At 45.7% G+C, this 17,492-nt stretch overlaps 2 protein-coding genes across 2 annotated transcripts; both read right to left on the bottom strand.

The window, feature by feature from the left end:
* Nucleotides 1-331: 331 nt before the first annotated feature.
* LOC123396877 lies at nt 332-1,783 on the bottom strand. Its single transcript, XM_045091664.1, has 2 exons — nt 824-1,783; nt 332-367 (listed from the first exon to the last, which is right to left on the bottom strand). The coding sequence occupies exons 1-2, from the start codon at nt 1,781-1,783 to the stop codon at nt 332-334; spliced, it is 996 nt and encodes a 331-aa protein (XP_044947599.1).
* A 12,746-nt stretch (nt 1,784-14,529) lies between these two features.
* Nucleotides 14,530-16,397, bottom strand: LOC123398539 (STOREKEEPER protein-like). Its single transcript, XM_045093002.1, has one exon. It carries the CDS (start codon nt 16,243-16,245, stop codon nt 14,773-14,775), a length of 1,473 nt encoding a protein of 490 aa, XP_044948937.1. The 5' UTR covers nt 16,246-16,397; the 3' UTR covers nt 14,530-14,772.
* Between the last annotated feature and the right edge of the window lie 1,095 nt (nt 16,398-17,492).

Below are 17,492 nucleotides of genomic sequence, written 5' to 3'. Positions count from 1 at the left end.
CTGTTGAGGTCGTGTGCAGTGGAGAGGAGAGGACGGCGGGAGGCAGGGCCACGGGAAGGCGCCAACAAACAGGGGAGAGGTGCACGGGCGGCAGGGAAGGGTGGGGAGGCAAGGGGATGGAAGAGGAGGCGCCACCGTCTCGTCTCGTCAGCGTGTAGTCGGGCCATGGGTGGTGCACGGGGCAAGCAGGAGCTTCACGATGACTTGGTGGGCAAGCGGGATCGGCGGCACTAGGGCCTCGACCGCCTGTCTACGTTGATCTCATCGGACACGACCCTTACTTTATTTGACTTCCACCTTCTCCTCCTGCTCAATGCGTGTCGAACCCTGATCACAGTGCGAAGCAGATCAATGCCGTGAGCTGCACCTGCCGAATATCAAGTTCTTTATAAAAATCAATTCGACTGTTTTCTCATGGTTCGACGTGCGATGTGGAAAGAAATAAAGAGCAAATCAAAGGTGTTCAAGCAGTCTTCCTCCATGAACACAGCAGCCACACGTACGCGTCGAGGTGGGCGATCTTCGTTCGGCCAAAACATGCTAGTTTCGTCAAACCGTTTTTTGACTTAAATAATACTAACATGACGGATTAATAATCCTATTCCTTTTATTAGTAGGTATTATTTTTCAAGCACGTGGAAATAGTGTGGACTGCAGGCAGGAGAATCTAGCAAACAACCGTTAATAAGTGGAGTTGGTACTTTCAATGGATTTGTTTAATTTACTTGAAGCTGAAGGTGCATTTAAATATTAATTACCATGGACTTGCTGACACAATTATTAGTATTTCAGTAATACTATATATTTAGTTAAAAGGTATTACCGATTCCATGATAGCCTCGGTGAGCTCTGTGCTGAGGTTGTCGATTTTGGAGTCCAATGAACAGGCCTTGGTATCATCAAAGTCCAAGAGCAGTCTCTCCAAAACTGCAGGTTCATCCACAATGTGTGTCATCTCATCAGTGAGGCAAGGGTACAACTGACACATTTCATCGAATGTCTTGCCCGCATTTGGCACTTTTGTGCTTGATTCACCACCACTCGTAGCAACTGGCTCTGGGATGGTGCCCCAGACGGTCTTGGAGAGGTGACAGAGGCTGCACTTGTTTTCTTTGGCAGGGACACCGTTGATGGCGTCGTAGTCGTGCCAGCCCTTGAGACTGCGCACCTTCTGCCAGAGGTCCTGCAGGCTGAAGCCCTTGCTGTCGAGGCGGCCTTGGAGATGAAGGGAGGCGAGGAGCGCCTTGGTTCTCGGCAGATTGCCGTGTTCCTGGCGATACACCACCAGGCCCTCGAGTATCTGGACCTCGTTGCTCGGTGTCCACGCCCACGCATGGTCGGATGGGAGGGATTTCTTCTCCGGCTCGGCCGGCGCCGATCTCGACTTGTCGCTCTTCTGGGGCGGATCGGCTGATGGCGCGATATTCCTCTTGCGCACCGGCAGCTGGGCATCGGCCTCCCTGCTCTTGGCTGACGGCGCATGCTTGCTCTTCCCGGGGTCCGGCGGTTGGGCTGCTCGCACCGGGGCCTCGAGTGTCTGGACCTCGTCGCCGGGTGTCCAGGCGCGCTCCAACAGGAGAGGCAAAGGCTTCTTCTCGGGCTCGGCCGACGGCGATCTGGTCTTCCCTTTCTTCTTCTTAGGCGGACCGGCCGACGGCGCGACCTTCCTTTTGCGCTCCGACAACTGGACATCGGCCACTCTGCTTTTGGCTGACGGCGTCACGGGCTCCGGCAGCCGGGTTGCTCGGCCCGGAGATTTACCGGCGGGGAGCGTAGGCGGCATTGTCGGTCGGATTTGGGGTGGGGTCTGGGGAGGTAAGAACTGCGGGTTGATTTACCAAAAACAGGAGTATTTTTTTGCAAAAACGCAACCGCGATGTACGGCAGAAGCGGTACCTGCTTTATTATTAGGGAGAGAGGGAGAGATAAAGTTCATCAATGCCATTTGTTCATCAATGTACATCCATATATCGAAAGAACCAACACATACAATGTTTCATCCATATATACATATACATATAGTTTCACATATATTGTTCATCCATATATACATATACATATAGTTCCACGTTGTTCATCAACTCAAATGAAAACTAGAACTAAAGCACTCCAATGCGAGCTTCCATGCATGTAATACATCCAATCTGCAAAATGGGAATAAGAAAGTCAGAACAACAACAACAACAACATATATATGACAAATAAGCTAAATTGAAAAAGAAAGAGAAGAAGCAAGAAGAGAAGAAGGAGAAGAAAAACAACAAGAAGGAGGAGGAGGAGGAGGAGGAGAAGGAGAAGGAGAAGAAAAGAAGAAGGGAAGAAGAAGGAGGAGAGAAGAAGAAGGAGAAGGAGGACTCCTTCTCCTTCTCCTCCTCCTTCTCTTTCTTCTCCTCCTCCTCCTTCTCCTTCTCCTTCTCTTCTTTTTCTCTTCTTCTTTTTCTTCTTCCTTTTCATTTCTCCTCTTCTCCTTTTCTTGGAGCTAAATTAGCTAACTATGTATTTTTAGAGCTAAATGGGCTAATTATGTCATTATAGAGGAAAACAAGCTAAGTATATAATATTAATGAGCTAACCAAGGTTCTTATACCATTTTGAGCTTATAATGTCTTTTTGGAGCTAAATGCGCTAATTATGTCATTGTTGTGGAAAATAAGGTAAGGAGAATAAGAAAGAGGAGAAGAAGATGAGGAGGAGGAGAAGAAGAAGAAATCAAGAAGAAGGAGAAGGAGGAGAAGCTCTTCTCCTCCTTCTCCTTCTTCTCCTCCTTCTTCTCCTACTCCTCCTTCTCCTTCTTCTTCTCTTCTTCTTCTTCTTCTTCTTCTTCTTCTTCTTCTTCGTTCTTTTAATTTTTCCTATTTCTTCTCCTCCTTCTCCTTCTTCTCCTCCTTCTCCTCCTTCTTCTCCTACTCCTCCTTCTCCTTCTTCTTCTCTTCTTCTTCTTCTTCTTCGTTCTTTTCATTTTTCCTATTTCTTCTCCTATTCTCCTTTTCTTGGAGCTAAATTATCTAAGTATAGGTCCTTTCGGAGCTAACTTGGGTAAAATAGGAGAGAACTTAGCTAAGTATAGGTCATTTTTTTTAAATATGCCATTTTGGAGCTAACTAAGCTAATTATGTCAGGTGGAAGCCTAGCTAACTATAGGTCCTTTCGGAGCTAACTTAGGTAAAATAGGTCATTTCGAAGCAAACTATGCTTATTAAGCCATTTTGGAGCTAGCTAAGCTAATTATAGGCCATTTAATACCTAAGTTAGGGGGAATAGATCATCTTGGAGCTACGTAAGCCTTATTATGTCATTTAGGAGAGAACTTAGCTAAGTATAGGTCATTTTTATTAAATAGGCCATTTTGGAGGTAACTAAGCTAATTATGTCATTTAGGTGGAAGCCTAGCTAACTATAGGTCCTTTCGGAGCTAACTTGGGTTAAATATGTCATTTGAGAGCAAACTATGCTTATTAAGCCATTTTGGAGCTAGCTAAGCTAATTATAGGCCATTTAATACCTAAGTTAGGGGGAATAGGTCATCTTGGAGCTACGTAAGCCTTATTATGTCATTTAGGAGAGAACTTAGCTAAGTATAGGTCATTTTATTAAATAGGCCATTTTGGAGGTAACTAAGCTAATTATGTCATTTAGGTGGAAGGCTAGCTAACTATAGGTCCTTTCGGAGCTAACTTGGGTAAAATAGGTCATTTCGGAGCAAACTATGCTTATTAAGCCATTTTGGAGCTAGCTAAGCTAATTATATGCCATTTAATACCTAAGTTAGGGGGAATAGGTCATCTTGGAGCTACGTAAGCCTTATTATGTCATTTAGGAGATAACTTAGCTAAGTATATGTCATTTTTATTAAATAGGCCATTTTGGAGCTAACTAAGCTAATTATGTCATTTAGGTGGAAGGCTAGCTAACTATAGGTCCTTTCGGAGCTAACTTGGGTAAAATAGGTCATTTTGGAGCATGGGGAAAATAAGTTAAGGAGAATAAGAAAGAGGAGAATAAAGAGGAGAAGGAGAAGAAGAAGAAGAAATCAAGAAGAAGGAGAAGAAGAGAAAGAAGGAGAAGGAGGAGAAGGAGAAGGCTCCTTCTCCACATTCTTCACCTACTCCTCATTCTCCTTCTTATCTTCTTCTTCTTCTTCTTCTTCCTTCTTTTCATTTTTCCTGTTTCTTCTCCTCTTCTCCTATTGATGGAGCTAAATTATCTAATTATGTCTTTTTGGAGCTAAATGTGCTAACTATGTCATTTTAGAGGAAAACAAGCTAAGAATATAATATTCATGAGCTAACCAAGGTTTTTCCTATTTCTTATCCTCTTCTTCTCTTGTTAATACTAGTTTATAATGATCATTGAAATGAAACTCACCGTGCCAATCGCAGATAAGACGGGCATCAGCGAAGAGACTTAACCTGCCATGATAAAGATTAAAAGAAATTAGTACAACATAATCACTATCATGAATAATAATATGTACATATATAATTTAAGTTGTGAATCTTACAAACTAACAATCATCATCAACAAATGCATCATCATCGTCACTATCACGCATGTCTTCATGAATGACGTGCTCATCGGGTTCAACGGCATGAAGTTGTGGAAGGCCTTTCTGTAATCGGTCAAGCATTGAGAGGTCATCCACATCAGTAACCTCTTCTGGTTCCAGCTCTACTGGTTCCGGCTCAGGGGTGAAGTCGGATTCATTGTCGTTGTCTACTTCCATGTTCCGGGGTGAAGCATGACGGTTCTTGAAACGTTTCTTGGAAAGACGTGTTTCTTGGAAGAATTCTCCATCATATGTGTCTGGGTTAATGTGAGGTTCATAATCCTGTTCATTTGGGAGAGGTGGTCTAACATGTGGCGGCACTTCATAAACAACATACCAACCTTCCAGATTCTTATCAGTTTGGCATGCCCACGGTAGATAGAAAACTTGGGTCGCCTGTTGAGCCGTAATATAGACACCGGGAACATCTAAATGGGTGTTTGGATTGGTTTCGACTAGTCCTATATGTTCATGAGTCCTTCTAGTCTCCTTCGGCTAGAACCAATAACATTTGAAGACTATGACGTTCGATGGGTTTTCACCATAGAATTGAAGTTCATAAATTGCTTTAACTCCTCCATAATATTCGATAACACCTTCGCCGATGGCAGAGATACCACAATTTGTAGATTTCCGATCGGGCATAGATAACTCTTTGCCAAAGGTACGAAAGAGATACCCGTTGATGTTGTATTTCTCAAATGAACGAACCTTATAGTCAAAACCATTAGCGGCCTGTCTCAATTCGGCGTCCATAGACTCTGAATTAGCCTACAAGTTTAATACAAAACGATTGTTGCATTAGCCGCAAGTTAGACCAAGAAATGAAATGGTCCATTATTGATAATTACCGTTTGTTTGAACCAAGAGATGAAACCGGGATAGCCGCCTTCTGTCTTTGCCAGAAGCTCATACTCTTCGACGGAATCATTTTCGATCACCGCTCCATCTGAGAATTTGGCGACGTATCGGTTGTATGAAATATCCGGGAATAAGAGCAGTTCAAAGGAATTAGAAGTTACGGGAAAATGTGCCGCGAACTTACTCGATGTACGATCGCACTTCTATTAGGTTGTTGAAGATATACAACGAAATGTTCCATCATTCTTCGACATCCAACGTTATTGGTTTCGAAGCACCGGCTGGTGCAAGCTTCCCTTTGAATAGGCTGAGGTTGGACCCACCTTTTTAGGGTCTGCATCATTGTGCCGAGGCTTCGGATTATGCAAATGATGATTTTTGGTTTCGTAGTGTGATGTCACAAAGTTTGCCACCTCCCTAGTAATGAAAGCCTCAGCCATCGATGCTTCAATTCTACGATTATTGAAACATTTAGCTCGAAGCGTCTTCTGCATCCTCTCAGTTGCATAGCACCAACGATTTTGCACGGACCCACCCAATCTTGCCTCGGTCGGTAGATGTAAAATCAAATGCTGCATTGGATTAAAGAAGCCCGGCGGAAAGATCTTCTCTAACTTGCACAACAACTCCGGTGAAAACTCCTCCATGTCATCTACCACGCCAGGAGACAATTCTTTCGCACGAAGAACACGGAAGAAATAGCTCAGCTCCGCCAGTACTAGCCATTCATTCTCAGGAATAATGTCACGTAACATCACCGACATTACCCGCTCTAGCCATATGTGCCAATCATGACTCTTGAGACCAAAGATTTTTAATTTTTCAAGACTCACTCCCCTCTTTAGATTCGTTGCATACCCATCGGGGAACATCAAGTGCATTTTGACCCACAAGATAATTTTCCTCATAGCTGGCCTTCCAAGATTGAACCAGGCCTTTGGCTTCTACCACTTCTGCTTTCCTTTGCCTTCTCGCATGTTTTGTAACGGTCTATGACATAGTGTCTCTTGATCGACTCTAGCCTTAGTATTATCCTTTGTCTTCCCATCTATGTCGAACAATGTATCAAAAATAGCCTGTCCGATATTCATCTCAGTGTGCATCATGTCGATATTGTGTGGAAGAAGGAGGTCTTTGAAGTAAGGCAGATCCCATAAGCATGGCTTGTGAGTCCAGGCGTGTTTTGAATTATACCCCTTGAAATACCCTGGATGCTCTGGATCAGGCTCGAGGGCGTTTAACTGATCCAGGATCTGTTGGCCTGTCAACACAGGTGGTGCCAAGTTTTTGACAACCTTACCTTTGGTAAAGTTCTTCTTGTCTTTTCTGAACTGATGGTCAGGATCCAAGAACTATCTATACAAGTCAAAGCAAGAATACTTCCAGACCTCCTGCAACCAATTAAACTGAACAGCTGCCTTGCATTGGGGGCACGGGAACCTTCCATGCACACACCATCCAGAGAATAGGGCATACGCCGGCAAGTCATGCATAGAGTACATGTACCACACATGCATTTTGAAGTTTTGTTTTCTAGCGGCATCGTATGTCTTGACCCCATTATCCCAAGCTTCTTCCAATTCATCCTTAAGCGGCTGCAGGTACACATTCATATTCTTCCCCGGATAATAGGGCCCTGGAATTATCAACGTTAGAAATATGTTCTTTCTTTGCATAATCTGCCCGGGGGGAGATTGAGTGGAATGACAAATACACGCCAACAACTGTATTGGGTTACCGTCATGCCGAATAGATTAAAACCATCCGTGGCGATGCAGACTCGAGGATTCCTTGGATCTGCCGCTTTATCCTGATGCAATTCATCAAAATGTTTCCACGCTTCCCCATGCGATGTGTGTACCGTCATCTTATTCCCATCTGCATCTAGTTCGGTTCTTTTGCCCAGTTTGTGCCATGTCATCTGTCTGGCTGTCTCTTCGACCATGAAAAGACGTTGAAGCATTGGTACGATTGGCATATACTGAAGAACACTAACTGCGATTTTGGTCTGCCTCTTCTCACCCATACCGTTGTCTACCACAAGATACATGCAAGACTCGCAATTGGGACAATAGTCCAAGTGTGCATACTCCTTCCTAAATAAGACACATCCTTTCTCACATGCATCTATCTTCTCATAGGGCATCTTAAGTACACGAAGTATTTTGTCCGACTGGTACAGGTTTGCAGGCATGACATGGCCTTTGGGTAGAAAGCGTCCAAATAGTGTCATCATCGCGTCGTAGCATTCTCTTCCCAAGTTGAACCGAGCCTTCAGAGCCATTACTTGTGCAATTTCATCCAGCTGACAAAGCTCAGCGTGCTCATGGAGAGGATGTTTTGAAGACTCCAGCATTTCATAGAAGGCCTTTGCAGATTCCTCCATCTCATCTTCCGAATCCCGAGCATCATCAAAGTCTTGCACCATGTCTTCGATCCCGGTACCATGCTCGTCGGTGCGACGACGGACCACCTCAGCTCTGGTGCGTTGTATAGACTCACCATGAAATGTCCACACCGTATAATTAGGCTTAAAACCCTCCTCTGCAGGTGTTTAATCATTACAACCTCTGTCGTCTTTTTATAGTTGCCGCATCCTGAACAGGGGCAATAGTTTCTTTCCTGGCCATTTGCAAATGCGGCTTTCACAAATTCCTTGGTTTTTAGAAACCATTCTTTCGTCATCTCTTTCTGACTAGGGTGACCGGTATACATCCACGCACGATCACTCATCTTGCCTAGCTACTAAAGACACAAGAAATATATTTATATATAATTTAGCATATATATTCATCAGTTAATCAAGATCGTCATTTTTATTACGTCCATGCAACCTACACGCTAATAGGTAAAGATAGGTCCTAATCCCACCCGAGTATGTGTAGATTGGGTTCGTTTTCCCATGCTCTGCTCCAGATCCAACGAAAAATTTCGACAGCACCTCCCCGCTGTTCTCTTGACACATGTCTCCGCAATAAACAGAGAGGATGTGTATCTGGAGAACAACAGAGAGGCACTGACGAAATTATGCATCGGATCCGGAACAAAGCATATGGGAAAACGAACCCAATCTACACATACTCGGGCTGTCCATGGATAACGTTGGACAATTCGAAAGAATCACGATTATAAATATAAGCAAATGCATGCATATTTATAACTCTAACCCTTTCGAATGGGAGACGCATACTGGTCACGCATACTCATAAATTAATTTAATTACCTAAATCTAGCAAGTTTCATCCGAAAACCGACCCACGGTAAATGAAGGGGCGGGGAGGAGATGACATTTGTACTGACCCACGAATGCAGGGGCGGAGCTCGTACAATGCACGGGGAGGTCTTCGCACAACAGACCTCACAGCGACGAGACAACTATCACATGTAAATCCACCCGATCAACACAAATATGCTAATTATGTCTAATTATGTCATTTTAGAGGAAAACAAGCTAAGAATATAATATTCATGAGCTAACCAAGGTTTTTATGCCATTTTGAGCTTATTATGTCATTTTGGAGGATAATTAGCTAAACAAGCTAAAAATAAGAAGGAGAAGAGAAGAAGGAGAAGAAGGAGAAGAAGGAGGGTTCCTTCTCCTCCTCCTTCTCCTTCTTCTTCTCTTCTTCTTCTTTTCATTTTTCTTCTTTCTTCTCCTCTTCTCCTCTTCCTGTTCTTCTCCTCCTCCTCCTCCTCCTCCTCCTCTTCTCCTCTTCTTCCTCTTCTTCTTCTTCTTCTTCCTCTTATTTCTATTTCTATTTTTCTTTATCCTCTTCTTCTACTTATTCTTCTTTTTTCTCTTCTTCTCCTTCTTATTTTTTCTTCTTCTCTTCTTCTCTTCTTCTTTTCTTCTTCTCCTTCTTATTTTCTTCTTCTCCTCTTCTTCTTCTTCTTCTTCTTCTTCTTCTCCTTCTTATTTTTTTCTTCTCTTCTTCTTCTTCTTCTTATTCTTATTCTTATTCTTCTTCTTCTTCTCCTCCTCCTCCTCCTCCTCCTCTTCTTATCCTCTTCTCCTCCTCCTCCTCTTCTTCTTCCTCATCCAAAAAACTAAATAACAACAAGTTAATTTCCCATGGGGGGTGGGAGTGTGGGGGCTCACCGGCAGGGGCGGCTGTGGCGTCGTGGGCGGCGGGGCCAGGGGTGTTGGGGCTGCGGGGCGGCGCCGTGGGCGATCGGGCGGCGGCGCCGGGGGCTGTGGGGCACCGGGGCGGCGCCGACGGGGTTGTGGGGCACCGGGGTGGCGCCGGGGGCGGCGGCGTGACGGTGGTGGCGACAGTGGGGTCGGGGAGAGGAGGGGAAGAGAGTGTCCGTTTGAGAGAGAGAGAGAGAGGGTGAGGGTGGATCGGGACGGACGTTAGTAAATTCAGAAGCTTTGCCGTCTGCTGGCGGACAGCAAAGGGTCTACACTCTTTGCCGTCTGCCTCCGGACTCTTTGTCGTCCGCTAGCAGATGACAAAGAAACGATTATAGTTTGACCTAATATTTCCTCGGCCAGGTGGCCCAGTCCAAAGCTTTGCCGTATGTTGTCCTCATCTTTGCAGTCTGCGGCAGACGACAAAGAATTGATTGATGGCAAAGACATTCTTTGCCATCAGCCAGTTCTTTGCCGTCTGCTTTGTGGGAGCTGACGACAAAGACATTCTTTGCCATCAGCCAACAAACGACAAAGATTTGGCAGACGGCAACAAACTGAATTCCAGTAGTGATTGGTAATTCAAAACTAGGTTTCTAAGGAAGAATATTAAAGGTTGGAGCATTAACATTAAGGTTGCTAATAAAAAGAAGAAGAAAGCTCTCCTTCTAGAGTTTGATATTTTAGATGTTTTTTTCAGAAAATCTTGCTATCAAATGAGGATATAAATAGAATGTAAGTGATTAAGAAAGTGTTGGATGAAATTTGAAGAAGTGAAGAGATTGCCTTATGGCAAAGAAATAGAGATAGAATGATTTTTGAGGGGGGGGGGCACAATGATGCTTATTTTCATTACATTTTGGCTAACCAAAAACATCGTAAGAATCGTCTATCCACTCTCTATGGGGATAATGGTCTTGTGACCTATACCTCTAAGATGTTGGAGGTGGATACTTCTTTCTACAAGAATTTATTTCCTTTTAAGCCTAAGCCTCACAGTTGTTTGGGTTATGATTTTTGGGAGGCTAATGATCTGGTTTCTATGGAAGAGAAAGCTAGTTGGAAAAACATTATTTCAAAGAAGTTATTAAGGAGTATGAGCTCTTGTGCTCATGGTGCCCTTGGCCCAGATGGGTTTTCTTTTAGCTTTTATCAAACATTTGGGGATTTGATTAAAGAAGATTTCATGAGCTCTTGTGAGGGATTCTCAAGCTTGTACTTTGGATGTTTACTTCTTAATTTTGCTATTATTAGACTAAGTCCTAAGTAATCTAATGCCAATAAAATGAATATGTTTTGTCCTTTCAGCGAGAGTAGTTGTGCTATTAAGATTTTTCACTGAAGTTATGACTACTAGAGTTTCTCCTATTTGTGATAGGTTTGTTTCTCCAAATAAACATGTGTTTATTAAATGATAATTTATTCTGGAAATTTTTGTAATGGCTCATGAGGTTATCCATGAGATTCATAGAACTGGTGCCAGTGGTCTCGTGTTGAAACTAGACTATGAGAAAGCCTGTGATAGAGTGAGTTTGGTTTTCGTGTGGAAATGCTCACATCTAAAGTTTTTGGTACCAAATGGATTGATTGGATTTGTAGTACTTTATTCCAAAGTTCTTTTTGTGTTAGGATCAATGATACCAATGGTCCTTATTTTGTTGGTGGTAAATGTTTAAAACAAGGAGACCCTTTTTCCCCATTGCTTTTTAACTTGGCTGTTGATGTCTTTTCTAAGATGCTTGCTAAAGATGTTCAACACAATTTAATTCTTGGCTTACTTATTCATGATATTCCTCGTGGTGTTGTTAGTCTGTAATATGTAGATGACACCACTCTCTTTTTTAAATGCTTCTTTGGATAATGCTAGGAATTTGAAATGGACCCTTTCTTGTTTCAAGGAGTTGTCTAGGCTGGAAAATAAATTTCCATAAAAGTGACCTACATCCTATCCATGTGGAGGATGACATTGCTAATTCGTTTTCTTGAATATATGTTTGATGGATTGGTTTGTTTCCATTGAAGTACTTGGATGTTCCTTTGCATTTCAAAAATTTGAGAAGAGAGGATCTTCAATCCATTATTGATAGGATTATTAAGAATATTATCTAGCTGGCTTGGTATGAATTTGTCCTATAGGGAAAGTTGATCCTTCTCACTACTTGCATTTCTATTATTCCTACATATCAAATTCCCTTGATTAAATTTCCTAAGTGGGCCATTGAAATCGTTACTTCTCAATTTCATTTGGAGCAACATTGGGGAGGATCACAAATAACATCTTGCAAATTGGGGGTTTGTTTCTTGAGAGAAAGGTTTTTTGGGGTTTGGGGATCCCTAATCTTAGGGACTTTAACATGGCTTTTTCTGGCCTCTTGGAGTAAGAAGTTTTCTGACAATCGCCCTAATGATTGGAGGTTGTTGAGTTTTTAAGCATAATAGTGATAAACTTAATATTCTTCGGGGTATTCCTCGTTTGGGCTCTCCTTTTTGGAAAGGTGTTTCCTGGGCTTTTTCTGCTATTAGAACTTTCTATAGACGGAAACTTGGCAATGGGAAAAATGTTGCCTTCTGGCATGATGCTTGGATGGGTGAGTGTTCACTCAAGATCAAATTTCGGGACTCGTATGTGATTAGCCAACAACAAGATGCTACAGTTACATAGGTTTGAGATGATTCAGATCTAAAGTTGACTTTTAGATGATGTGTTAGTGAGCAAATTCTCAGTAGTTGTTTGATTTGCTTTCTCTTATCAAACCAAATGTTATATCTAGTGAAGCCATGTTTGGTCTCTTGAGCCTTCTGGCATATATTTTGTTAAGTCCTTTTGCAAGTTAATCAATTTTGGTGGGATCTTCTAGTCTTAAAGATTGCATAGGGAAATTAAAACCCCTCCAAATATTCATGTTTCTCTCTAGCTCATTTTACAAAGTCTTACTAAAGATAATTTGGCTAAAGGGCGCCATGTGGTTGGTTCTACTTGTGTATTTTGTAATGAAATGGAAAGTATTCAACACATGTTCTTTGATTGCATCGTTGCACAAGAACACCTGGAATGTGGTGGCTGATATACTTGGTATCCCAAGTCCTTGCTCTTTTGATGACTTGGCTGGCTACTAGATGAAAAAGATGCATACTATAGTAGTAAACATGATCTCGTCTCCTACCTTGTGGAACAAATTTGTTTTTTAGGGTCAAACTTGCTGAAGCATGAAGTGCATCCTAGGTTTGATCGGAGCTATGGTTCATCAGTGGAAGGTGATCTGTGCAGATGCTCAAGCTACCTTGCTCCTTAGATGTTTGCGCCTACTCGCTCATCATCAGAGTAGGATTGCTTGGAGATGAGTGATGGTAGTAGTTGGCAGAAAGTAGCCTCGGTCACTTGCAAGTTCATTGGTAATACAACGAGCTTCAATGAAAAATCATGGGTGTTACCCTCGATGATGTAGATTACACCCTGAGGCCTTGTTTGGCATTAGTGTATTTTAGAAAATTGATGGGGATTATCTCGATCATATCCCTAAATCCACATATCCCAAAACACCGTTTGGTTTTGTTGTATTTGACATGTTTCATCCCATATTTTCCTAAACTCTAATGCATTTTACACAATACCTGGTACACTATCCCTATCTAGTGGATTGAGGATAAATGAGGATTTGAAAGGATTGTATGAAGGTTGGATTTTCATCCAGTCCATGTCAAGATTATCCCCACCAATCCATAAAAATCTCTAGTACTCCTAATAAGGCATGATGAGTGATGGCCCTCCTAAACCCTGAACGGCCTTGCACCGTGCGCTGCGCCCATCGGGAGAATCGTACAGCGCACAATGAAAGCTACAGTTTGCTCGGAGATTCTCCAGCTCTGCTCTAACCGAACTGTCGGCTCAGCTTTGCTCGTCCATCAAAGGACGAACAAGGAACGACCGAGCAGCGAGCAATGATTTAAGACTTAGGAGCAATGCAGGTGACAGTTACTCTATCACGAGACATGATAATTGATCTCATCTACTCTACATAGTAATTGAATCTGACCTCAACCTGATCGATTTTGTTTTACGGTTGGACTCACTTGACCTGATCATGGTTAATGCTCTCCGACACATCAGTACCTCAAGAATGTTATGACAAAAATGAAAAGGGCCTCTTTTACTCGCAGGATTCTAAGAACCTAGGAATACCAAAAACACTGGTAAGTATACTAAGATAATCACCGGTATCAAACACCGGAGATGACAGAACTAAATGGGGAACACCAAAGCGCAGAAGTGCATAACACAAGCTCACCGACATAGACACACATAACATTCGAACAACAGCACACATTAAAACATGTGCAGAGATCACAATCAACAAAAGGTTTCCACCGGGTGTATTTCATTCAGACTATTCCCATTCCGAGAAAGCATCGACTTCAGAATATCCCCCTTTTCAAAGAATGTGTTTCTGTGATGAAAGCACTAGCGAATCTTGTTAAAGCTAATCCCTACTTTTGACCCTCAACTATAACAACCACAGCACATCATCCTATTCAATTCAAGCCAGATTGGCAGGCCTTAAAAGAACTTGCTTAAACAACATTATCACTATAAGAACTTGCTTATAGTGAACTATAATGGATGGTAGGAGCAGCATCTCGCAGACTTCACAATATATAAACAACATTATCACTACAAGAACTTGCTTAAATATAACAGGCCCTGAACCATGCACACTAGCAGATAGTTCCTCGACTACAATTACAAGATTATTAGTTAAGGTAAGTACACAACTATAAATGCCAATCAAGAAAACAAAAATAAGATACTGCAACTCTAATTAAGCACAATGACATGACCTAGCATGGGTCACAAAATTATGCAACTCTACGCTGCAAACAGTGGCACCCAATTTTGACCAACCTCCAGATGATGTGATTTAAAAGGCTCAGCACAGAGGGGGTGGGGGGGTATGTGAACACATCATTCAAAACGAGGATGCAAGAACCCTGATTTGACACAACCAAATAGCATATAAACCACAAGTTAGCACCTAAGAATCACAAAATACAATGATCCATGAACAATAACAAGGAGAAGACCATCACTCCATGTTCTATGCCTAATTTTGATGGAGGCAAGTGCAACCCTGTCCAGGGAAGTAAGTAATTAACCACATATAGTCTATCTAGAAACAAAAAGAGAGTGATTTCCCCCCTTTGGACAGTTTACCAATCACTATTGACCAGCCATTATTCAGTCAGCACTCTCAAGGGCATCGAGCACCATCCTCACCGTCTCCTTCATCAGGTCCATCCTACGCAGCTGCTGTCTGATCTCTGTCAACCTAAACCTCCTCAGCTTTTCCTCAATTGCCCGTGCTTTTGATCCTTCGAGCACCTCAAATGCCTTCTTGAATGCCGCACCACTCGGATGCTCCTTGGACAGCTCCTCAACAGTCTCCCACAGGTACGGATATGCATCCTTCCCCTTCTCAAGCCCACTTTTCCCTCTGCCATTGGCATTGACAGCCCCAAGTCCAATCCCATTGCCATTTGCCGCTGTAATCGGCCTTACCTTCCGGTTCTTGATGTGGTATCGGTCATCCCGCTGACTCTCCATATCATCATCGCTATCTCCGCTGTATTGCAATTCATCACTATCACCGCCGCCATAATTCTCATACCCACTGCCTCCTCCATCACCACCACCACTACCAACCAACCCCCAAACCTTCTTGGCATGCTCATAAACGCTGCGATCATGCGGAGTGTGCAAGTCCTGCTCCCGTCCGTTCTTGGCACGGGTGGCAAGCAACTGGTACTTCTGCTTGAGGCGCCGGACCTTATCACTGAGCTGCGTGGTGGATACCCTAACACTGAGCTGGGCACGGATGTGGCTGTGGAGCTTACCGATGTCATTGGTGGAGCCAGGGAGCACGCCGCTCTTGGCGCGGTACGTGGCGAGGCCGCGCAGGATGAGAAGCTCGTCGTCATGGCTCCAGAGCCGCGACGGGCGCCTCTGCTGGTCCGGGGAGGGCGCAGCTATGGCGGCGCTGCGGGGGCGCTTGACGCGCGGCTCCGAGGCAGAGGCGCCGCCGCGGGGAGGCGAGTCCATGGGGCGGGAGCTGATGGGCTTGATGATGGAGGCCTCGGCGCGGGGGTGGCGCGCGGAGCGGAGCGGCGAGACGTTGTCGTCTTCAGAGTCGGCGCCAGCGGCCGGGTCGAGGTCGGCGTCCGAGCCCGCGGGCGCGGCGGAGTCAGCGGAGTCGGAGTTGATGCCGGGGGAGCGCGCCCTGGGCTTGCCGCCGGGCTTGGGCGACGAGGAGGCGGGCTTCGGGGCGGGGCGGCGGTGGGCATCGGCCTCGGAGTCCTCCGAGTTGTAGGAGTCGGAGTTGATGCCGGGGGAGCGCGCCCTGGGCTTGCCGCCGGGCTTGGGCGACGAGGCGGCGGGCTTGGGCGCGGGGCGGCGGTGCGCCTCGGCGTCGGAGTCGTAGGTGCCCCCGGAGTCGGATCCGGCGGCGGCGGAGTCGGCCGCGACGGAGGGGGTGGAGGAGGGCGCGGCGGCGGAGGACTTAGGGTTAGGGTTGGGCGGCGGGGTCTTGGAGGGGTCCGTGTCGGAGGGGGGGTCGTCGCGGTCGCGGCGGCGGTGGCCCCCCGCGTCCGCCTCCGCGTCGGAGGCGTCGGACGGGGATCCCCACGCCGTGGCGGCCGAGCGCTTGGGCGCCATCCGGAGCGCGAGCGGCGGGGCGGCAAGGTCTAGCCTGGGGCGCTCGCTCTCGCCTCGTGTCCCTCGCGCTGCGCTGCGCTGCGCTGCGGTGTGGTGTGGTGTGCTCTGCTGCTGCTAACCCGGCGACCCTTGGGTAATCTGTATCTGCATCGGTGCCGATATTTTAAGCGCGGCGCGGCGCGGTGCGTGCGATCGAGTCGTTGGGTGCGGGTGGGCGTGCTTGATTGGCATGCGCCACGGTGGGGTGGGGTGGGTGGGTGCCGTGCCGGCGTTCCGTGCGGTGCGCGATGCCGATGCCGATGCCGATGCCTGTTCACGGCATGCGGCGGCTAGCACACCAATTATACGGACCCAAAAGGACCTGCCCTCTCGTTGCAAAACAGTCGGCGCGACCGGGCGGTGCTCGCTCCGGCTGGGTGTCTACCAGGATCTTAATAAAGAGGTTGTCGCTTCTGTCGGAAAACCCGTCGCGGTGATTTTACAAAAAAAAAACCTTGATGTTTATGACATTCAAACCCTTCATAAGTGGATCTAAGAAAACGTTTCATGTTTTCAAAAAGCCCCCTACATTTATAAGAATTTCAATTCCGAGCCTTTGTTTCATCTTATCCAGACTCTGCAGCCGCGGCGAGGTGATGGGCGGTGCAGGAGGAGGGAGGCCGCCTCCATCTGTCCGACGCCGGCGCCGTGCTCAGGCGGGAGGAGGGAGGCCGCCTCCATCTGGCCGTCGCGGGCGTCGTGCTAAGGCCGGGAGGAGGGAGGACGCCTCCATCTGGGCGGCGCTGGACGTCGTGCTTGCGCTGGAGGAGGGAGACGACCTCCATCTGTTCGTCGTCGGACGCGGTGCTTGCGCGGGAGGAGGAAGGCCGCCTCCATCTGTCCGCCGCCGGCGTCGTGCTCGGGCAGGAGGAGGGAGGCCGCCTCCATTTGGACGCCGGCGGCCACGTCCACATGGAGGAGCTAACCTGTAAACAACAACAACTATGGTCCATTCTTATCCCTGGACATGTAGGTCTGCCATGGAAGGTTTCCCCTGCACTCGAACTCCCTGATGCATCATCCGTGCAGGCCTACAAGGAGGGAAGACCACCGCAAGAAGCAAGCTTCTCTTCTCTTCTCCACTAGAGCTACTGTTACTTTTGTACATGAAGCAATTTTGTCAATTTTGGGAGTAGCATTTGCAGTAGGTGTGGAGTTTCAGCCAATTTTGTCAATTTTGCAAACGAATCTTTGCAATTATCTTTGCA

Source organism: Hordeum vulgare, chromosome 5H (genome assembly GCF_904849725.1).
Source record: "Hordeum vulgare subsp. vulgare chromosome 5H, MorexV3_pseudomolecules_assembly, whole genome shotgun sequence".
Lineage (NCBI taxonomy): Eukaryota > Viridiplantae > Streptophyta > Magnoliopsida > Poales > Poaceae > Hordeum > Hordeum vulgare.
This window is presented reverse-complemented; position numbering and strand designations above follow the sequence as displayed.